At 46.9% G+C, this 24,050-nt stretch overlaps 1 protein-coding gene across 1 annotated transcript; it reads left to right on the top strand.

Moving 5' to 3' along the window:
• Positions 1–5,835: 5,835 nt before the first annotated feature.
• LOC149829919 (uncharacterized) lies at positions 5,836–23,329 on the top strand. Its single transcript, XM_090015338.1, has 2 exons — positions 5,836–6,242; positions 23,248–23,329. Exons 1-2 carry the CDS (start codon positions 5,836–5,838, stop codon positions 23,327–23,329), a joined length of 489 nt encoding a protein of 162 aa, XP_089871464.1.
• Positions 23,330–24,050: the final 721 nt, after the last annotated feature.

The following is a 24,050-nucleotide window of genomic DNA, read 5'->3' as shown; positions in this document are numbered from 1 at the left end:
TTTGAAGCAATCGGAGTCGTTTCTTCCTCAAATTGAAGTAAGTTCGCTTCATTAAACCATCTCTCTCAAGTATTTGATTGTTTGTATATAGCATATACTTTCTGAAGTAGTATCTTGCTTTAGTTCTTGGTTGAGCCCTCTAGGACACTTCGGTGTTCACTCGCTCGCCTCGTAACTATCGTCGGATATATATGTTCGAATACGCAGTATATGCGTTCTTCAAAATAGTATCTCACCCTAGTTCTTGGTTGAGCCCTCTAGGACACTTCGGTGTTCACTCGCTCGCCTCGTAACTATCGTTGGATACAGATCTAGGTGTATATCTGCTGATACTGCCGACGGGTCTTATATCGCACAGGCCATGTAATTTACCTTTGCCGTCGCGTCGTATGATGCCAAGGCTCCCTGCTTTCTGTACTTCCGATTAAAGCACTTCCGATTATGCATTTACTTACGCCGTCGCGTCGAACGATGCCAAGGCTCCTGCTTTCTGCAATGTATTTACTTACGCCGTCGCGTCGAACGATGCCAAGGCTTCTGCTTTGTTATATATGTAGAATATTTCGTTCAGTTACACACCCTGAACAATAGTATATGCATTTCCTTTACGCCGCCGCTGTATAAAGCACAGGCTTCTGCTTATATTACATATATGGCGCGTAAATGAGCGTTCAAATGGAGATCAACTCCAAAATCGCCCATGCGATTCCCTTACCGCTCCTCGTGCAAGATTCTGCTTGACGAATGAAGCCCCTATTGGAAAGGCTTCGCCTTTTGGCAAAATGCTCTTTACGTAAAGACTAAATCAATTACGTATGGCCTGGCTATGGCCCAAGGTTCCTGCAACCTTGATGGATGCAAAGTATGCACAACGGTGCGCATCTATTTCCCGAGTTAAGCATAGCGATTTCCCACCAAAGAGGGGAGATGCCGCTGAAATGGATAAAAGAAAACGCACGCTTTCTCCGTTAAAGAGAGGAAGTGCTGCTGAAATTCCTGAAGGAGCTAAGAATGGCTCAGAAAGAACGTAGCAGAAGTGTTACCCGGTTATGGAACGCCTTCTACGATGTAGAAAGGTTCGTCGCACCACTGCCGGTAGAGCAGAGAAGGTGTTGACAGAAGAGCTGCCAGAACCAGTTAAGTGGCACAATGATGTCCTTTGTTGGAACGATGTCAGAAGGACTCGTCTCCCTGGCACCTGCAAAGGCACCATACTTGTAAGGGCCGTTGCGCCAAAGTAGTGGTAGCGCCTTGACAAGGTTTTGAGCTCGTTGCGTAAAAATACGCCGAGTAGCCGATCCTTAGAGATCGAGTCATGTGCATGCTCATTGAGAATTATCAGACAACCAGACTCGTAAGGGCCGCTGAGCCGGAGTGTGTTGTTTCCACCGAAAGAGGTGAAGTGCTCGTCAAGGTCGAAGTGCCGAGAGCAGAGTTAAGCATGCATATGAATAAAACCTTTGTTCCACGGTGAAAACCGTGTGGTTGATTGGGGTCGGGTACATACTTCTCAAAGGCTGCCCTATAGGCATGCAATGTTCATCAAGTAATTGTAAGACCGGCAGGCCCCTTTCAGAATTTCTCACCGAGGAAGACGGTGATGGCGCAGCCTTGAGTGACATATATTTCACCCAAACCTGATAGAGTTCATTGATGGCCTTCGTCACTCAGAGGTATGGAGGTCGTGGTTATCCTTAAATATCTAAGGATTGAACCCAACTACTGCAGTAGCAGAATGCATTCGGATACCTAGTAAGGATCTCTAACGGTATGCTGTATCGTCCTACTAGGGGGATGGGGTCAACAGGCCTCTGGGGTATCTAAAATACATAGAATAATCAACCCCCAGATCGTCGCGTTGTCGCCCAGATATGAGTCCCCTAAGCCCAGGGGGAGGTGCAATTATCGAAACAAAGCATTAGCTTAGGTACAGCGCTACTTTGAATGTATGAGTGGATGACGTTGTTGAGTCAGTCCTGCATAACATTTGTGAAGGTGTCATGGTCGGTATACTACTGTACCGATTGGGAAAGAACCCCATTGATATCCGTACGACTAAGTGAAGCTCGGAGAGCTGTCCTTAGATTCGTAGGATACGGATGTGCCAAGCATAAAGGCTTGAGCTAGACATCCATTCGTGACTCTGTGGAAGTCAAGGCTAAGTCGTAGAGACTTAAGCGGTTATTCTAACTCACAGCCCTGAAGAGGCTTATGCGAAGTCATGAAGACTTGCGTGGATGTTCAACTCATAGCCCTGATGAGGCTTTTGCGATATACGCTAAGTCATGGAGGCTTGAGCGTCGTATTACGAACTGCGACCCTGAGTGGTCTATGCATTTACTTGAGTTAAATAGATAGGTGTTTGCCTACTTACCAGACCATCAGTGGTTCTGACCCCGTTTAATGGGGATTTCAAGTGTTGAACCTGCGTGGCGATATGCGGAGCAAGGCGGCATCAAGTTCCAGGGTTTCTCTAGACAGAGTTGTACTGCTTCCTTTTTATTGAACCTTCACTGCTTTTCTAAGCAGTAGTGTTGTAATAAACATGTGCTTTCGATAAAATGGAACACTTTGGTGGTCAATGAGTTGCTTGGCCACATACCTGCAACGTGCTCGGAGTTTTCTAAAACCGACGACTCATTATCGTCTTATTCCGCTGCTAAAAGCTTTCTAAGTTCCGCTGCAAAGAAAAAAAAAAAGAAATTCATGAAAATTTTAACTTAGCTTTGTTTTGGAAATCCGGGGCATTACACTGGCAGTAAGGTGTTTGTGACGTGACTTATGTCACGGTACACGTTTGCGTCTACTTCGCTTGTTTTCGTCGGACGCTTGCGGCGATTGGCGCTTCGTGCCCCGGTTGCGCGGGCAGAGTGCGTCTATACTCTGATACCGGCAATGTGATTTCCCATTCGGATGGGACTGTTTTGACCTCGCTCTCGACACGCTTGGGTGTCGACTCTGCGATGATCCTGCACCGGTGGCCTCGCCATGCGAGTTTTGGCCGCAGTGTGAGGGTTGAAATACGCGTATTCGAAAAATACGTATTTCAAGCCCTGATCGCTCCCCGCTCAAGCAATGAGCAGCGCATATGTATTTTGAGCCTTATGTTGCTCAGTTTTGGTAGTTGTGGCACTTTACCAGTTCATTGGCGTATCGTTGCTCACAGCACGATACTTGTGCGAGATTGAAGTTTTGTGGTTTTTCATGTTTCGCACGTGCATGTTGGCACATCCTGCCACATATGTCACTAGGTTTTGGTTGTCAAACTTGCATTTGGTTGGCTCACTTTCGTATATCGATGGATATACGCAGCACCAGTGGCGTGCTTTATTTTTGACATGACATACACTTGAAAAGAACTGGAATTATTGTAGGGTTTGACACTTTTGACCTATTGAGGTCTTGAGACTCGGTGGGAGTTTACGGGCAATGGCCCGGGTTAGTGAGAATGTGCTCACATGTTCATGTCGCCCTAGGCATAAATAAAATGTTATATTATCGTCGTCACAGGCGATGTGCTCGTGGTGGCTGTGTGAGGCTGAGCACGTGAATGGGCAGGCCAAGTCCTCGTTTGTGTACCCCGTGGGGACCACGAGGCGCGACTACCTCGAGAGGAGGTACGACTTGAAGTTTGAGCCTAAATAAGATAAACCTGCCGCGCCCCATTCAGAATTGGTCACCCAGGGAGAGGGTGAATGGTACAGCCCCGAGTGACGTGTCGTTACTACGACTTGTTCTTTTGAGGAGCCGATGTGCCCTCTGACCTCCAGTCACTCAGAGTTAGGGAGGTCAAGGTTGCCCTCTACAAGGAAAGGTTTCTCCTGGCTGCGTGTCGCCCGCAGGTGGTTTTCTCATTCTATAGCATCCTCGGTTACCACATTAGAAATTGAATAACAGACGTCGGGTGCATGACTCACAGAACTCGAGGGTTTTCCTTCGCGTACCCGAAGGAGGTAAAAAGATGAACATAAGGACTAACCAAACAGACTGACTTACTGTAGTTGTTACTCTAGAGCAGTATACACTTTTGTTCAGTTGCTACCCTCGGTTGGTTGGTTCCTACTCTGTTACTTTAGCTGCTACTTTGTGTTGTTCAGTTTCTGCTTTGTTACTTTAGTGACTGCACTGTTACTTACTTGTAGTTTTACAGTCTTGTGGCACGTGCACCTACCTGACATGCACTTGTACTTTTATTCCAAATGTTTCTAACTGTTCCATCATGCTAGTTATAGTCTGGTACTTAGCACACTTGTAGCTTGTTGCTTACCTTCTGTTTTTCCAAAAAAAATGATAATGTATGGATGGTTTGTCTCACCAACTCGCAAGAGTACTAACCCCATTTTATGGGGATACAGGTGACGAGTAGACGCAGCGCGATGCGACGGCGCACAGCAGGAGCCTTGAGACCCACACTTTGCAGCAGATTCTGGCTTCTTCTGGTTTTGGGGTTTGAGGGGTTGCACCTCTCCTGTTTGGGAGACTGTTCCTTTTCGTACCCAGTCTCGTTTTTGTATCATTGTAACTATTGTGGAAATGAAGAATACTTTACTTGTCTACTGTAGTTTGGTTTTCTCATTGTGACTCGCTCAGACTTGCGACCTTTGCTTTACCCCTGTTTCCCTCCTTTACTTCCGCTGGTTGTTTTTCACTCTGTATATCCTTCAAAAAATTTTTTTTTTTTTGCTCAAAAACTCAAGGTTTTTATAAGGTCGGGGTTTGGGGCGTCACAGAGATTGGTATCAGAGTTGCAGTTTATAAGTGTGGTCCAAGACTTCTGCATACATCATCCATCGCACTGTAAGTATGTTCTGAATTATTGCTTTCATTTGTTTCTTAATGATTTCTGCGATATTTAGTTTTGCATGCTTGATTAGTTACATAACTTGTTAGATGCCTGCTGATTCGAGGAATGAGCGAATGCTCGGAGCTCTTATCGACTTGATTCGAGGCACAGAGGCCCTCGATCAAGCGGTTCTGCAGATTGTGCGGAGTGCGGGGATACTTGCACATCCGGCACCTCCTTGTGGGAGATGTGATCAGTATCACGCAGCACAGATTTGTCCTCGTGCCTTGAGCATATGCCCCTACTGTGGTTTTAGGGGGCATATTGAGATCGAGTGCCAGCGTAAGTTGGGCAACGAACTCATAATGGGTAACGCTGAGACCGAAGAGAACGAGGCTTCAGAGGGCGGTCAGGCACAGTCAGCAGTTGACCCAGTGGGAGATGCACGAGTTGCACCAGGTTCTCCCGAGTACACGCCAGCTTCCTACTCATGCTCTGTTTCTCCCGAGTTCGTGCCAGCTTCACCTCCACGGTCTCAGGCAGTGAGTCCTTCTGAGTACACACCTGCTTCTCCTCCTCGTCCGATGCAGAGACGATACGGGAATCAGAACACCTACCGCAACTACTACACTCGTAGGCAGCGGCGATTGTGTTTGTTCATATGTGAACTTGTGTGGTTGGAACACTGAGTCAGTGTTCATTTTATAGCCTTGTTTTGTTTTGGTTTTTGTTGCGGAGGTTTATGTATGGTAACCCTGTTATAGAGGGTAATTTTGGCTTGTACTGAATATGTATGCATCTGCTTTTTAAGTAATGAAGTTATGCTTTGACTTGTCTTATCGCTTACACGTATCTTCTTTTTGCACAAGATGGCTTGGCGTGAGCGTTGCGATCGTATCATGGACACCGTGAGCAACCTGGCCGAGGTTGTGGGCAGGCAGGCTGAGGCCATGCGTGCTATGGGAGAGAACATGCGGACCTCTCAGGAGCGAGAGACCCTGGTTCCTACTCCCTCTCCAGTTCCAGCGACAGTCGTGCCCTATAAGCAGTTCATGGCTATGAACCCTCCGTCATTTGATGGGAAGTCTACACCCGAGGCAACCGAGGACTGGATACGGAAGATCGAGCGGATCTTTTGTGTGTTGCAGGTCAGTGATGACAGGAAGGTGGATTTCGGCACCTATCGGCTCCGGAAGCATGCCGAGAGGTGGTGGGCGACCACCTTGGATATCAAGTTCGCAGGCGGTGTAGTCACATGGGAGCAGTTCGTAGAAGTCTTCTACGCGGCTTATTTTCCAACGCACGAGCGCAGCCGAAAGATGCAGGAGTTCCTCGTTCTTCAGCAGGGGAACTGTACCTTGGCAGACTACATTACAAAGTTCAGGAGCCTGGAGCGCTTCTGCCCTCATGTCTATGTGACCGAGAAAGAACGAGCGATGAAGTTTGCTCGTGGACTGAAGTTAGCCTTGCGCCTGAGAGTGTTCACGCGTGCTCCCTCGACTCTAGAGGAAGCCTTGGAGACGGCTACACTTCTGGAGCAGGAGTGGACAGAATCCCAGAGGAATCCACAGTCCAAGGGTAACCAGCAGCAGCAAGGCCAAAAGAGTTGGCCTAAGAAACGTTCATTTCAGCAGAATTCGGGTGGAAAGAAGTCTGCCCCGCCAGCAAAGAAGAACCGCAACAACAACTGGCAGCGACAGAATCGCCAGCCTCAGCAGTAGAGACAGGTGGTGGCAGCATCGGGTTGCCCAAAATGTCGGATGGATCATCCTGGCCGACCGTGTCCACGGGACCTCGGAGGATGCATTTATTGTGGCAAGATGGGCCACTACATCAAGGATTGTCGGAAGAAGCAGTCCGATGATCTAAGGAGGAACACGCCAGGAACATCACAGCCAGCGCCTCAGCAACCGCAGCAGCAGCAGACGTACCCGCCGCAGCAATCTTCCCAGCAGAAGACGGGTAACCAGAGGACGGTGGCAGGGCGTGCCTACGCAGCCACTATCGAGTAGGTGACCAAGGGAGAGTTGGTCCAAGGTACTATTCCAGTCGCTGGTCATGCAGCTTTTACCTTGTTTGACTGTGGTGCTTCGCATTCTTTCATAGCTTCGAGATTTGCTAGTTCTTTGCCTATATCTGCTGTATTATTGAATTATCCTTTGGAAGTTCGTACGCCGACTGGTGATCAGTCTTTATGTACTTTGTACATTCTGAGCGTAGATGTGTCAGTGGCAAGTCAGGACTTGCCAGCTGACTTGATCCTGCTAGATATGACGGAGTTTGATGTCATTCTAGGCATGGATTGGTTATTTGAGTATCATGCTCAAGTTCTATGCAGAGAAGGCAAGGTGGTGTTGTACCCTCCTGATCGTCCGGTTTTGGAGATCCGCCTTGCTCGACCTATTCGAGGCAGTCGTATGATTTCGTCATTTAAGGTCCAAAAATATCTGCGGAATAGGGGTACTGCTTTCTTGGTTAGTATCGCCCCAGTTGAATCGGTGTTAACCCCTGTTGAGGATCTTAAAGTAGTTCAGGAGTTCCCCGATGTGTTTCCTAAGGAACTGCCTGGATTACCTCCGAAGCGTGAGATCGAGTTTTGTATTGAGTTGTTGCCTGGAACGACTCCGATCTCAAAGGCACCGTATCGTATGGCTCCGGCAGAACTCGAGGAACTGAAGCGTTAGTTAGAAGAGTTAATGGAGCAAGGGTTTATCAGAAACAGTGCATCGCCCTGGGGTGCACCTGTTTTGTTCGTGAAGAAGAAAGACGGATCCCTGAGGTTGTGCATTGACTATAGAATGCTTAACCAAGCGACGATTAAGAACAAGTATCCGTTGCCGAGAATAGAAGATCTCTTTGATCAGTTGCAGAGAGCGAGGATATTCTCGAAGATCGATCTCAGATCGGGTTATCATCAACTCCAGATCAAAGAAGAAGATGTCTCGAAGACGGCTTTTTGAACTAGGTACGGGTTGTACGAGTTCGTTATGATGCCTTTTGGGCTCACAAATGCACCAGCAGCATTCATGGATTTGATGAATCGTATTTTCCGTCCGTTCGTGGATACATTTGTGATCGTATTTATTGACGATATCTTGATCTACTCAGAGACCCCTGAGCAGCACCGAGAGCATCTGCGTATTGTGTTGGGAGTACTTCGGGAGCACAGATTGTTCGCCAAGTTCTCCAAGTGCGAGTTTTGGCTCCGGCGAGTCATGTTTTTGGGTCATGTGATATCCAGTGATGGGGTGTCAGTTGATCCAGCGAAGGTCGAAGCAGTGTTGGACGGGAAGCAGCCTCAGTCTGTTACAGATATCCGCAGTTTTCTAGGGATAGCTGGTTACTACCGACATTTTATACAAGACTTCTCTAGGATTGCGCTTCCTTTGACGAAGCTTCTACGTAAGGGAGTCAAGTTCGAATGGACTGACTCTTGCGAAGAGAGTTTCCAGATCCTGAAGACGAAGCTGACTACCTCTCCGGTGTTAGCTTTACCTTCTGGCAGAGGCGGTTTTGTGGTGTACACAAACGCCTCGGGTACAGGATTGGGATGCGTGCTCATGCAGCACGGTCGTGTTATTGCATATGCTTCGCGGCAGCTGAAGATTCACGAGAGAAATTACCCGACTCATGACTTGGAGTTAGCAGCTGTGGTGTTCGCCTTGAAGTCCTGGCGACACTATCTGTACGAAGATAAATTCGAGGTCTTTTCTGACCACAAGAGTCTCAAGTATTTGTTTTCCCAGAAGGAATTGAATATGAGACAGCGTCGTTGGCTCGAGTTTATCAAGGACTATGAGTTTACGTTGTCTTACCACCCTGGTAAGGCAAACGTCGTTGCAGATGCGCTTAGTCGCAAATCGAGCAGTGTTCTGGCCAGTCTTGTGTAGAGCCAGAAATTGATCGAAGATTTCGTGGCTTGGAAGCCATTCGCGATCGGAGGCGGAACGATCAGATTGTCTGGGTTGGCCATTCGATCAGAATTCTTGCCTAAGGTTATCGAGGCACAAAAGCGAAATGCTCAATATCAGAAGTTTGTCGACCGAGCTCGTGAAGAGGGCTCAGTCTTTCGTGTTGATGACGGCGGTTGTATCCGCATGAAGGATCGACTTTGGGTACCGAGTGACCCTGAGTTGAGGAAGGAGATTCTCGATGAGGCACATCTGTCGAAGTACACCGTCCATCCTGGTGGTACTAAGATGTTTAAGGACCTTCAGCGAAGGTATTGGTGGAACGGGATGAAGCGTGAAGTCGCAGCGTATGTTTTGAGGTGTTTGACTTGTCAGCAAATCAAGATCGAGCACCAACGTCCCGGTGGCACCATGCAGAGGATTGAGATTCCTTAGTGGAAATGGGAGGATATCACGATGGATTTCGTGGTAGGGTTACCACGACCCAGGCGAAAGCACGATGCGATATGGGTGATTGTGGACAGACTCACCAAGTCTGCTCACTTCTTACCTATCCGGATCAGTCAGCCGCTTGAGAGCTTAGCAGACTTGTATATCCGAGAGATTGTACGGCTACATGGTGTACCTACGTCTATCATTTCGGATCGTGATCCTAGATTCACGTCGCGATTGTGGGGACAATTGCAGTCAGCCTTGGGAACGAAGTTGAAGTTCAGTACCACCTTTCACCCTCAGACTGATGGCCAGTCAGAGAGAACGATTCAAACGTTAGAAGATATGTTGCAGGCTTGTATGCTCGACTGGAAAGGTGATTGGGATTCACACTTATGTTTAGTCGAGTTTGCCTACAACAATAGTTATCACGCTAGTATCGGTATGGCTCCGTACGAGGCTTTGTATGGGAGACCTTGCCGATCACCGTCATATTGGGACGATATCAGCGATCGATCCAGTGAGTCACCGATTGTTCTTCAGCACTACACTCAGCAAGTGCAGAAGATTCGAGAGTGTCTGAAGGCAGCTCAGGACAGACAGAAGAGTTACGCCGATAAGAGGCGGCGAGAGCTTCAATTTGATGTTGACGACATAGTTTTCGTGAAAGTATCACCGACGAAGAGCATCTTTCGTTTCGGAAAGAAAGGAAAGTTGAGTCCTAGATACGTTGGGCCGTTCAGGATCCTTGAGAGGATCGGTGGAGCAGCCTATCGGATTGAGCTACCGCAGCAGTATGCTCAAATTCATAATGTTTTTCACGTGTCGATGCTGAGGAAGTATATTCCAGACCCATCGCACGTCATCCGGTATGAAGATGTCGAAGTTCAAGAGGACTTAACTGTGGCCGAGAGACCTGTTGAGATCGTTGATCATCGCGATCAAGTTCTGCGTACCAAGACCATTCCGTTGGTTAAGGTACGATGGCAACACCATGGCATTGAAGAATGCACATGGGAGCCAGAGGTCAGTATGAAGGAGAAATACCCTGATCTTTTTGTAGCTTAGCGTTCGTGATTTCGCGGACGAAATCCCTTTTTAGGAGGGAAGGATGTAAGCCCCACTATTTTTCTGAGGAATTTTAAATGAGATATATTCATTATTGGAAAAATTCCTTGTTCCAGCATGAGCAATACTAGTAAATTTAGCAATTTTCGCTTTCTGAGGTTCCGACTCGCGTAGATTTGCTCTATGAGGCGATTCGGGGCAAACCGCGAGGAATCGAACCTCGATATTTGTAGAGTATATGTATATTGTGTTCACATGAGTTCGCTCCGGATTTGGAGTTTAAACGAGAGCAATATCTCGTTATTTCATGGATTTTGGCGAGATAGGGGTATATCGGTAATCACGAGTTATACCGAGGCCCAATTTCACCGTAATTGAGAAATTAAATATACTTTATGAAAGTTTAAATATTAATTCACAAAATGTAATTTAAAATTGTGAATTTTAAATTAGTTTAGATGAGTCCATTTAAATACTCATTATATTGAGTTTAAAAAAAAAAAAAAAAAGAAGTAAATCGCAAATTAGTAAAAACCTAGATGAGGGTTTTTGAAAACATTTTTACAAGAGGGTTGGTTTTGGCATTTATAAAACCTTGGCATGGGCTCCACCGCAGCCCATGTCATCTTGAGGCTTTATAAAAATTTTACTTTTACAAAAAAACTCTTTTCAAAAGAGGATTTTGAAAAGGTAGCAAAACTCAAGTTTTGGGGCCTTAAAAAGGCAATTTGAAAAGTAAGTGGGCATAGGCCCACGATTTTTTTTGAAAGGGGCTGGGGGTAGCCCATTGCCCCATTTAATGCTATTTCAAAAAAAAAAAAAGTTAAAAAAAAAAAAATGGAGAAAACGTATGGCTTGGCCTTGAGAGGGTTGGCTTTGAAAAGTCAAAGCCAACCACTCCCCTTGAATCAAGGGGAGTGGTTGGGGGCCAGCCCTTGACCCCCTTTGACCCCTTTTTTTTTTTTTGCTGGGATTAGGGAGGGGATTGAGGAGGACCCTCCATCTCCCCTCCTTCACTCCCCAACCTTCATCACCCTCAACCCCCTTTTTAAGTGGAAAGAAAGGGAAGAGAGAGGGTCAACACTCTCTCCCTTCTCCTCTCTCCGTTCTTCTCTCTCCAGCAGTTCCCCTCTTCTCCCTTCCTCCCTCCCTCAAGTTGCAGCAGCTCCAGCTAAGCCAACTCAGCACCAAGGTGAGCCTCACCCCCCCCCCCCAAGCATTTCATTTTTTTTTCATTGCTTACGTTGTTCGGTTTGGGGCTGGGAGCCAGCCCACTCTTTTGCACACTTGGTGCAGTGGGGTTGTGGGTGGGTTAAACCCACAAGGTGATGGGGAAACCTCTGGTTTCCCCATTCTTTGTTTGATTTGATACCAGCATTCAAAAAAAAAAAATTCGTTATTTCTTTCCTCGTTTTTCCGAGTTCTCAGAGAACCCTCCTGTAAAACAAGCGTATCTCCCTGGATACATGTCGAAACGGAAAGTTCTTGGGCATTTCGGAAAGCTCAGACAGAGCTCCACAGTTTTGTAGTTTTTAGTTTCTGCTGATTCGGCTGGCAGAGCTAACTAAAATCCACATCTCTGTCCGACCGATTTTCCCGTCAGCAACCCAGAAACTTCTTGAGTGATGCATGGTTTTCCGGCGATATTTCCCAAACTGTATGTGCATTTTCAGATTTCTTGAATGCTGTAGAAATCTGACAAAACCCTCTACGAGTTTCATGTTTGGCGTTTTGGCCGGAGCAGCCTGTAGACTGCCGGAAAATGGCCGCCTTTCGGCTGCATTTTTTTTGAAATATATATATATATATATAAGTATACATTTCTGGGGGGGGGGGGGGTTTCGTGTTGCGCAGGAAGGGCTGCAGCCCTGGTCCGAATCCCTACAAGACTCGAACCAGGGGGCTGCATAGCCCCTTCTTTCCCCTTTCCTTGTTCTGCCAAGAGGCAGCACGGGACTGGGTGCCCTATGGCACCCGGGTTTTTGCCTTGGCGCACCCACTTGATGGGGGCGCCGGCCAACGTTTGGCCTGGTCTGGACCCACTGTAGGGTCAGACCAGAAGCCACAGACCTTAGGTCTGTGGCTGGCCGTCAGACCGTGGCCTTGCACGATCTGGATGTGCATGGTCCAGACCATGCAGGCTGGCCAGCACCGACCTACAGGGTGGCAGCACCATTGGCGCACCCTTGGGTGCGGGTGCAGCCTGGCGTGGACTCCTCTAGGAGACCAACCGAGGGCCTGGGCTCAGCACACGCCCAGTGTGCTGCCCTGCTCCTTTTTGGGTTCAGTAGGAACTGGTCCCATAGGGCCCAGACCCCGCCCCCTTGTTGGCCCTCCTAGCCGGGTGTTCTGGGCTAGCCGCACCCCACGCGGGTGTGGGCTTAGCCCAGCACCCTGGTCTGAACCCCCTAGGTTCAGACCAGGGGCCCTCCCTTTACCCTAGCGGGGTCTGGTCCTTGTTGGACCAGACCTGCAGGGTGAACTAGGCCCAGCCCTTTTTGGGCCTAGCATCGCCGAGCCCACTGTGGGGCTCCTTTGCTGCCTGGCCGAGTGCGGGAGCACCCGGGTGAGCTCGGCACTTGCTTTGGCTAGTGCTGCAGCCCAGCAGCACTTGGTCTGCGCATAGGGTGCAGACCAAGGTGGTCGTGGGCCCAGTAGCCGCCAGTGGCAGGCCCCACATAGGCCTTGCCTCTTTTGCCCTTTTTCGCCAAGACCGGCGCTAAGGCACCTGATAGCGTCGCTACCTCTGGGCAGTCTTGAGCTGGACCTAGGCTCCAGGTCAGTGTTGCTAGCAGACTCAGTATGGGTACACGTGTCACCCATGTAGTTCCCATGAAGGCCTGGTGGTGGCGCCCGTCTCTCTCTTGCCGCCGCCAAGCGAAACTAGTTGGTTAAGGGGGGGATGACGTTCATTGTCATGACAGTCGCTCGCTTCGCATGCTGTCACCCCACTAACCACCCTGGCAGTAAGGTGTTTGTGACGTGACTTATGTCACGGTACACGTTTGCGTCTACTTCGCTTGTTTTCGTCGGACGCTTGCGGCGATTGGCGCTTCGTGCCCCAGTTGCGCGGGCAGAGTGCCACTATACTCTGGTACCGGCGATGTGATTTTCCATTCGGATGGGACTGTGTTGACTTCGCTCTCGACACGCTTGGGTGTCGACTCTGCGATGATCCTGCACCGGTGGCCTCGCCATGCGAGTTTTGGCCGTAGTGTGAGGGTTGAAATACGCGTATTGGGAAAATACGTATTTCAAGCCCTGATCGCTCCCCGCTCATGCAATGAGCAGCGCATATGTATTTTGAGCCTTATGTTGCTCAGTTTTGGTAGTTGTGGCACTTTACCAGTTCATTGGCGTATCGTTGCTCACAGCACGATACTTGTGCAAGATTGAAGTTTTGTGGTTTTTCATGTTTCGCACGTGCATGTTGGCACATCCTGCCACATATGTCACTGGGTTTTGGTTGTCAAACTTGCATTTGGTTGGCTCACTTTCGTATATCGATGGATATACGCAACACCAGTGGCGTGCTTTACACTTGACATGACATACACTTGAAAAGAACTGGAATTATTGTAGGGTTTGACACTTTTGACCTATTGAGGTCTTGAGACTCGGTGGGAGTCTACGGGCAATGGCCCGAGTTAGTGAGAATGTGCTCACATGTTCGTGTCGCCCTAGGCATAAATAAAATGTTATATTATCGTTGTCACAGGCGATGTGCTCGTGGTGGCCGTGTGAGGATGAGCACGTGAATGGGCAGGCCAAGTCCTCGTTTGCGTACCCCACGGGGACCACGAGGCGCGACTACCTCGAGAGGAGGTACGAATGGAAGTTTGAGCCTAAATAAGATAAACCTGCCGCGCCCCATTCACAATTTGGTCACCCAGGGAGAGGGTGAATGGTACAGCCCCGAGTGACGTGTCGTTACTACGACTTGTTCTTTTGAGGAGCCGATGTGCCCTCTGACCTCCAGTCACTCGGAGTTAGGGAGGTCAAGGTTGCCCTCTACAGGGACCTTTACTACTGTAGTAGTACGGATTGCAATCATTTACCCCTGCGAAAGTTTTCTCCTGGCTGCGTGTCGCCCGCAGGTGGTTTTCTCGTTCTGTAGCATCCCCGATTACCATATTAGAAATTGAATAACAGACGGGTGCATGACTCACAGAACTCGAGGGTTTTCCTTCGCGTACCCAAAGGAGGTAAAAAGATGAACATAAGGACTAACCAAACAGACTGACTTACTGTAGTTGTTACTCTAGAGCAGTATACACTTTTGTTCAGTTGCTACCCTCGGTTGGTTGGTTCCTACTCTGTTACTTTAGCTGCTACTTTGTGTTGTTCAGTTTCTGCTTTGTTACTTTAGTGGTTGCACTGTTACTTACTTGTAGTTTTACAGTCTTGTGGCACATGCACCTACCTGACACGCACTTGTACTTTTATTCCAAATGTTTCTAACTGTTCCATCATGCTAGTTATAGTCTGGTACTTAGCACACTTGTAGCTTGTTGCTTACCTTCTGTTTTTCCAAAAAAAATGATAATGTATGGATGGTTTGTCTCATCAACTCGCAAGAGTACTGACCCCGTTTTATGGGGATACAGGTGATGAGTAGATGCAGCGTGATGCGACGGCGCACAGCAGGAGCCTTGAGACCCACACTTTGCAGCAGATTCTGGCTTCTTTTGGTTTTGGGGTTTGAGGGGTTGTACCTCTTCTTTTTGGGAGACTGTTCCTTTTCGTACCCAGTCTCGTTTTTGTATCATTGTAACTATTGTGGAAATGAAGAATACTTTACTTGTCTACTGTGGTTTGGTTTTCTCACTGTGGCTCGCTCAGACTTGCGGCCTTTGCTTTACCCCTGTTTCCCTCCTTTACTTCCGCTGGTTGTTTTTCACTCTGTATATCCTTCAAAAAATTTTTTTTTTTTTGATCAAAAACTCAAGGTTTTTACAAGGTCGGGGTTTGGGGCGTCACAAGCGTGGTAACTATTGTTATATGCGAACTCTACCAAGCATAGGTCTGAATCTCATTCACCCTTCCAATCTAGCATACAAGCTCGCAACATATCTTTCAACGTTTAAATCGTTCGCTCGGACAGTCCATCTGTCTGAGGATAAAAGGTTGTACTAAATTTCAACTTCGTCCCAAAAGCAGATTGCAATTGACCCCACAATCGCGAAGTGAATCGAGGATCACGATCAGAAATGATAGATCTCGGCACACCATGAAGTCGAACGATCTCTCTAATATACAAGTCAGCTAAACTCTTAAGCGACTGACTGATCCTGATTGGCAGAAAGTGGGCAGACTTGGTGAGTCTGTCCACGACTACCCAAATCGCATCGTTTTTACGCCTAGACAGTGGTAAACCAACCACAAAATCTATTGTAACATCCTCCCATTTCCACTGAGGAATCTCAATCCTCTGCAAGGTACCACCGGGACGCTGATGTTCCGCTTTGACTTGCTGACAAGTCAAACACCTTGCAACGTAAGCCGCTATCTCTCTCTTCATGCCATGCCACCAATACTTCCGTTGTAAGTCCTTGAACATCTTCATTTATCCCAAATGAATCTTGTACTTCGACATATGAGCTTCGTCAAGAATTTATCTCTTCAGCTCTGGGTTGCTCGGAACCTAAAGACGATCTCTCATACGAACGCTGCCATCTTCGGACACTCTGAAAGAAGAATCTGCTTGCTCAGCCAAGGCTAGAAACTTGCCATACTTGTCATCAAGCTTCTAAGCCACTACGATCTTCGGCAAAAACTCGGATCGAATGGTCAGACCAAACAATCTGAGCAAACCATCACCAACAGAAAAAGGTTTCTAGGCTACGAACTCTTCAACAAGCTTCTGGCTCCACACAAGACTAGCTAGAACACCACTCGTTTTGCGACTAAGCGCATCCACCACAACGTTCGCCTTACCAGGATGATAAGACAACGTGAAATCGTAGTCCTTGATAAACTCAAGCCATTGTCGCTGCCTCATGTTCAACTCCTTCTGAGAGAACAAATACTTGAGGCTCTTGTGGTCTGAAAAGACCTCAAACGATTCTCCATAAAGGTAATGTCGCCACGATTTCAAAGCAAACACGCCTGCTGCCAATTCTAAATCGTGCGTCGGATAATTTCGCTCATGAGTCTTCAACTGTCTGGAGGCATAGGCAATCACTCAGCCATGCTGCATAAGCACGCAACCTAAACCAGTACCAGAGGCGTCTGTGTATACCACAAAACTACCTCTACCAGAAGGTAACGCTAACACCGGCGAGGTTGTCAACTTCGTCTTCAGGATCTAGAAACTGTCCTAACAGTCACTGTTCCACACGAACTTAACACCCTTACGCAACAACTTCGTCAAAGGTAAAGCGATCCTCGAAAAGTCTTGGATAAAACATCGATAGTAACCAGCCAACCAAAGAAAACTACAAATCTCAGACACATTCTGAGGCTGCTTCCAGCCCAGAACTGCTTTGGCTTTCGCTGGATCGACAGATACTCCATCCTTCGATATCACATGGCCAAGGAACATGACCCGCTCAAGCCAAAACTCGCACTTAGAGAATTTGGTGAACAACTGATGTTCACGAAGAGTACTCAAAACAATCTGCAGATGCTCTCGATGTTGCTCCTGACTCTCCGAATAGACCAAAATATCATCGATGAATATTATCACGAATGAGTCCACAAATGGATGAAAGATCCAGTTCATCAAATCCATGAACGCTGCTGGAGCATTCGTGAGGCCAAAAGGCATCACCACAAACTCATACAACCCATATCTCGTTCTGAAAGCTGTCTTCGCAATATCATCCTCTCGGATACGAAGCTGATGGTAGCCCGATCTAAGATCAATCTTTGAGAAAACCTTCGCCTTCTGTAACTGATCAAAAAGATCTTCGATCCTAGGTAAAGGATACTTGTTCTTAATTGTCGCCCGGTTGAGCATCCGATAATCGATGCACAACCTTAAGGATCCATCCTTCTTCCGTACAAACAGCACTGGTGCTCCCCACGGTGAAGCACTAGGTTGAATAAAACCTTGATTGAGAAGTTCTTCCAATTGACGCTTCAACTCCTTAAGTTCCGCTGCAGCCATACAGTATGGTGCCGTGCAAATCGGTGTCGTTCCAGGCAGCAACTCGATACCAAATTCGATCTCTCGTGTAAGACCCGCGAATTTCTGAGTGCTTTATCGTTGGAATGCATGCTTGTATGTACTTTTGAGGTGTAGCACGTGATTTAATGAGATTTGACTATGCTTTGTATTTCTGCCTTGTATGCGCGACCTGAAAATCGCATAAATATATTGTGCAAGTAAGAAGTGTCTAATTTCGGATGAATTAGCCTCTAAGAACTTAAGGGTTAAATTATATTATATTTTTATGGGTTGTCCCCGAATTTGGGACTTATACAATGTAAAAACCTCGTCAGTAAATGTGAATTACGAGTTTTGAGCCACGATTGGACCCAAATCGTGATACACTTAATTCTCGCAATGGGATGAGAATTTTCTTAAGAGACTTCATGCATTTCGCATTAATTGGTGTTTAGTAGAGCACTAAATGATTTATTGGAATTTTTTTAATGTTTTAAGGCATTAATTAAGTGTTGTTTTGAAACATATTGAATTGGCAGTTTTGAATCTTGGATCCGGGTCATCTAGAGGACCCAAACCCTAGATGCGCCCCTCTAGGGGGACGAACTTAGACTTGGTTGACCAGCTGGTCAAGGTTTGACCAGCTGGGTGGCACTTTTGAAAAGATTTGCATGAATTTTAAAACATAGCCCACGATTGGCCACTTCTTCTTTTTGAAACTCATGATGAGCCTTGAAGCTCATCATGAAAGGCATTTTTCAATAAAGGGGACCATGGGGTTGGCACCCCATGGCATTTTTGTAATTGTTTCAAACTATTTCAAATAATAAAATCTGATTGGTTGGGTTGGATGGCAGCCCATGTAATTTCTACAAACATTAAAGGCCTTTTTAAATGGCATTTTTGAAAGAAAAGTTAATGATTTTAAACGCACAACATGCATTGGGCGTGGGTTTCTAGGAGAGGGGCGTGGAGCACTCCAGTCCTCCATCTTGCTTTAATCAATCCTAGCCATCCAATGTGTTCAACCCTAACTACTTAAAGTTTCAAGAGAGAGAAAGAGAGCTCTCTTTGGACGATTTTCTGGGAGGAGCCTCTCTCACCTCCCGTGCCCTTCTCCCCTCTTCCTCTCCCCTCTCTCCTCTATCCCCAACTTGTATGTGTGTGTGTATGATTTAGAGACACCAAATCGTGAGCATCATTATCTCCTTCTCCTCCATCGTAAAGCCTCGAAGGTGAGCTCTCCTCTCAAACACCATTTGGGGATTTCGTTGGAAGGCGTCTTACATGTTCTTAGGTGTTTTTCTTTATGCGTAGTTTGGCATGGTGACTAAAGTAATTCGTTTCTTCATGGTTTCACGCTTGTTGTGCGTTTTTAAACCTAGTTAAGCATTGGAAAGATACGTTTTGCAAGAAAATGTTTTTAGCCCTTTCGTTCTCCTTAAAAGCTTCAAGGTGTTTCTTGTATGGCTTAGTTCGTAGCAGCAAGGCTTTTCTTATGCTTTGTTTTGGTTGGCAAGGAGGCCGCGGATGGCGCATGACCAGCAAATCCAGCCCATGCGGGTTAGCTCTTCGAGGGTGCTGCTGGCCTTGGCCAAACGGGTTGAGCCCCGTTAGAGTTCACATTGGGTTTTCCCCATTTTTTTTTCAAGTGTTACATTTATGTTTGACGCCCTGCCCCCTTTTTGCTTTGTTTCGTTTGGTTGGACGTTCCAACATGTGTGACTCAAATTGTTGCAGCTGGGTCAGCCCGGGGTAGGTCGGGCTGAGCCCCACTCGTTTCTTCCACCCCTTGGTTCCTGTTTGGGCGTTCAGAAATTTCTGAACGCACCTTTGCCTTCGGGTGACCCCCAGGCCGACCACAAAGGGTCAGTCTGGGCACCCCTTTTTTTTTCCCTTCCCGTTTGTTGGTGACGCTCTTGAGTCGAGCCCATGTTGGGGCCATAGGGTTCGGTTACCTTGTTCGGCCTGACATGGCCTGGACCAAACTTGGTCCAGACCTGTCATAGGCCTGGCCGAACCCAGTTTGGTAGTTTGGGCACTTAGCCCTTTTGTCTTTTAAGTTTCGTTTCGGCCTTGGCTGCAGCCTTGGAGCTGCAGCTGGGTGCAAGCGGTAGGCCTGCACCCCCACCCCATTTTGGGTGCTGGCTGTAGCCAGCTGGCTCTGGACCAATCTTATGATCTTGGTGAGCTGAGTCCACTCCAGACCTAGACTGTCCCATGGTGGGCCTACTGCAACTAAGTTGCAGCAGGTGGTTCAGCCATCTAGTGCAGGCTGCAGGCCCGCACCCCTGGTGTTTGGGCTACGGTGGCTGAACCACCCGTGAGGTCTGGACCAGTCGATCTAGGCCTGGGTTTCTCCCTTCGGCTGCAACCGGGCTTGCTCGTGTTTGCTTGGCGCCGAAGTGGCTGGTAAGAGTGCCAACCTATCAGGACAGCACCAACCCAGTACTTGTCGCCTCACTGCTACTAGTTTGCGCAGTCTCCGGACTGCAGCCCAAATTGGGGCTGCAAGCATGTATGTCTTTACGGCATGGAGTCCAATACCCCAACAGCGTGATGGATTTGACTCTTCGTATCGCAAATGGATTATGCTCGTCAACTAAAGCAAACTTTATATGTAATTTTTCCATTCTTGTCGTCATACTTTTAGCCTTGATTAGCAGACATCCGAGCTGCAGCCAAAAAGGGCTGCAATTGTGTTTGGAGCAGGATCCATTATCTATAACTCAGGTTAGTGAATCTTGGATTTTGTCACCTAAGGAACGTGGGCATAATCGTGCTTGCTATGCCTTGGGGTGCACTATGGATATTGCAGTCGTGCGAGACATATGCAATTTAGTTTATGGATATTGCAGTTGTGCGAGACTCGAGCGAGTTAGCCTATGGACATTGCAGTGGTGCATGACTTACGCGACCTTGGAATCCTTGGCGAATGGTTAGCGAGATGAGCTCGCTTATGGTCGCAATGTATGGGTTGTGAACCTTGGCACTGCTTGTGAATTATGCTTTACATGGCAAATGCTTTTAATTGTCCCATCATAGCATACAATGTTTGAATTATCATAGGATAGTTCATTCGCCTATGACACGATAAACATATTTATTCATTTGTACTTTATGTTCTGTGATGCATACCTCACTATTTGATATGAGTTGTGACATGAATAGTCGTAGTTAGTCACTCATGCTTTGACTACTTACACTGATTTATGCTAGTTACAGATCTTCGTATTGTTATATTAGTACTTTATGTTCTGTGATGCATAACTTGTCATAAAAGTTGGACCATTGCTTAATTATGTTCCTTGATGCATGCCATGTTATTCCTAGAAATTGTCAATAATGCTCCATGTGTAGTTATCACTGTTCTATAGTTGTTCATGTTGCAATTGCTCAAATACTGTAAGTTAGCATTCTATGTTTACCTTGTGTAGTTTGCTTTTGATTTCCACACTTTTGGCATATCATGTTGGTTTGTCTCACAAGCTCGAAAGAGTTCTGACCCTGTTTTATGGGGATACAGGTTTACTTAGGCGTGCGATGGAGCTCGGTGTGCTGCAGCGGACTCTGAACCCACACTTCTGAACCTTGCCTGTTGGATCCTGGCGGTTTGGTTTTGCATAAGGGATTTATATGTATAATTTGTAAAGATATAAAAGAATTTAATAAAAGTTGTTTCATGAACTGTTGTTTCTCTCTCGTAGCGGTCGCCCAGAGTTTTCCGCTTGTTTTCTTTCCCCTTTCGGTTTCTTCCGCGCTTGCATTTTGGTTTTCAAAAAAAGAAAGAAAGGAAGGTTTACTAAAAAATTCAAAGGATTTTCAAGTCGGGAAATCCGGGGCGCTACAGAAATTGGTATCAGAGCCATGTTTTAAAAAAAAAGAGTTAAGAAGTGTGGTTCAAGTCTCTGCACTCATCAGCCATCGCATTGTAAGTATTTTCAGTTCAGTTTCTGTTGTTTAATGACTTGTTCGGTTTGATTTGATGATATTGTGTACTTTTCGGGCGTCTTCTGAGGTGAGACTCCATTTCGTGTTTAAGCCTCGTATATCGGGCTTGGGACATCGATTGTCGGAACCTAAGGGTTCATTTGTGCTTATGGACCTAGTTCCCAAGCTATTTCGAGTCGACTCCAGTGAGAGTTGGAGTTTTTGACTGAGACTTAGGGGACTACTTGCGTGGTTCACCCTTCTCGTTCCACGTTGTGTTAGTGGAAACGATTGATATATCGTAGCGATTATCGAGCTATAGCCTTATCGTGTTGTAGACAAGATGGCTTCGACAAGAACCATCGTGCGAGGCACGGAGTGGATGTTTCCCTCTTTTCCAACCTTGTTGGAATTGTTTGTAACCCTATCCTTGACGAAGGGTATCTCGTTGATGCGAACCTTTTTAGACGGAGAGGTGGAAGCCTTGTCTCTGACAGTGAGCCTTTGCATATCCCGTAGGCGGATACTTGACACTGTCATTTTTTTCCCCAGTTGTTCTTGGTGATGAGAACGTATCTGTTGTCTTGTGCTTTGCATGTTGCGTGGGTTGCCGGTGATGACATTTGACTCCTGAGAGGGTCGTGTTCTGGGGATGGCTCGACACCGATTTCCAGGGCATTGCCGCTCGTGAGAGAATTTTCGCTTCCCTCGCCATTGTTTGGAGAACTGTGGTGAGTTAGCTCAGGTAGTGATTCCTGGTAGCGCCAACTGTACTGCTGGATGGAGTAGCTTTCCAGCGATGCCGCTAGTGTGGTGATTCGCTAACGATGCCATCAGAGTGATGATTCGCTGACGATGCCATTAGGATGATGATTTCCTAATGACGCTACTGAAGTGGTGATTCTTCAGTAATGCCGTTAGCGTGGTGATTCGTTAACGATGCCGTTAGAGTAGTGATTCTCTAATGAAGGTCATTGGAGTGGTGATTCTCCAGTGATAACGTTAGAGTGGTGATTCTCTAATGAAGGTCATTGGAGTGATGATTCTCCAGTGATACCGTTAGAGTGGTGATACTTCAGCGATGCCGTTAGCGTGGTGATTCGTTAACGATGTCATTAGAGTGGTGATTCTCTAATGAAGGTCATTTGGAGTGGTGATTCTCCAATGATACTGTTGGAGTGGCGACACTTCAACGATGCCGTTAGCGAGGTGATTCGCTGACGATGTCATTCGGATGGTGATTTCCTAATGACGCTACTAAAGTGGTGATTCTTCAGTAATGTCGTTAGCGTGGTGATTCGTTAATGATGCCGTTAGAGTGGTGATTCTCTAATGAAGGTCATTGGAGTGGTGATTCTCCAGAGTGAAGATCATTTGGAGTGGTGATTCTCCAATGATACCGTTGGAATGGCGACACTTCAACGATGCCGTTAGCATGGTGATTCGCTGACGATGCCATTAGGATGGTGATTTCCTAATGCGGTTACGGGAATAGTGATTTCCTTAGCAAGGCCGTCAACATGGCAGTTCTCTGACGATGCCGTTAGCATGGTGATTCACTGACGATGCCGTTAGGATGGTGGTTTCCTAATAATACCGCTAGTGTGGTGATTCCGTAACGACGGTGTGCTTAACAAATTACGATTAACGATGTTATGATTGATGATGTCATGTGAAGATGACTCTCCTGGTTTCGTTAGAATGGTGTCTCTCTAAACGTTTGTCATCTAGAATAGTGATTTTCTAGCAATAGCGACCTTGGACGGTGTCTCTTGAATTCGTTTGTAGAACATGCTTTCGTCGTGTTGTGTGCACGATTGAGCTGTGATGTGGATTTTGTCTGAATTATGTGTGTGTTTTATGCTCATGATTGTTGTTTGATTGCTGCGATCGTCAGTTTGCAAATTAGGTTTTTTAGACCTACCTTTTGACTTACTTTGCCTTTCTGTTGTGATAGATGACTTGAAAGACTAGATGCAATGTTGTTATGGGCACTGTGAACAATCTTGCAGAGGTTGTGCATCAGCAAGCGGCTGCAATGCATCAGATGGGCGAGAATCTTCAGCATGTAGCCCAGAGTGTGCAAAACAGTAGTGCGGTCATGTATAAGCGATTCATGGAGTTAGATTCTCCTGCTTTTAAAGGTAAGACAGACCCTGAAGCTGCTGAGTCGTGGTTACGTGAGATGGAACGTATTTTCCGTGTTCTGGATGCCCCAGAAGAGAAGAAAGTGGATTTTGGCACTTATCGTTTGAAGGACCATGCAGAGAAGTGGTGGGACACTGTCTCTTCAGTCAGATTCAAGGACGCGACTGTTACGTGGGATGAATTCATGGAAGTTTTTAACTCTGCTTATTTTCCGAAGCACGAACGCAATAGGAAGATGCAAGAATTTCTAGATCTGCAACAGGGAACGATGACCTTATCCGAGCATGTTATGAGATTTCATTGTTTGGAACGATATTGTCTGAATGTTTACGTTGCGGAGAACGATCGAGCAATGAAGTTCGCTCGTGGTTTGAGGCCTACTTTGAGAACTAAGGTGTTCACTAACGGGCCTAAGTTACTCGACGAAGCTATCAAGGTAGCTACTTTGTTGGATGAAGATCAATCCGAGCATCAGGCTCAGATTTTTGCGATTACCAGCGAGAAGAAACCTAGTGGGGTGGAGTCTTTGCCACCTACTAGGGAGCGAAAGCATCAAAAAGTGTAGCAGAATGTCCAGCAGAGATGACCTCAGTGATTGAATCGCCAGCGAAAGCAACCTCAGCGACTGGAAGTTCAGCGGAAGTGTCGGCAATGCAATGTAGATCAC

This window comes from Nuphar pumila, chromosome 8, assembly GCF_984573655.1.
Source record: "Nuphar pumila chromosome 8, dmNupPumi1.hap1.1, whole genome shotgun sequence".
NCBI classification, from domain to species: Eukaryota; Viridiplantae; Streptophyta; class Magnoliopsida; order Nymphaeales; family Nymphaeaceae; genus Nuphar; species Nuphar pumila.
This window is presented reverse-complemented; position numbering and strand designations above follow the sequence as displayed.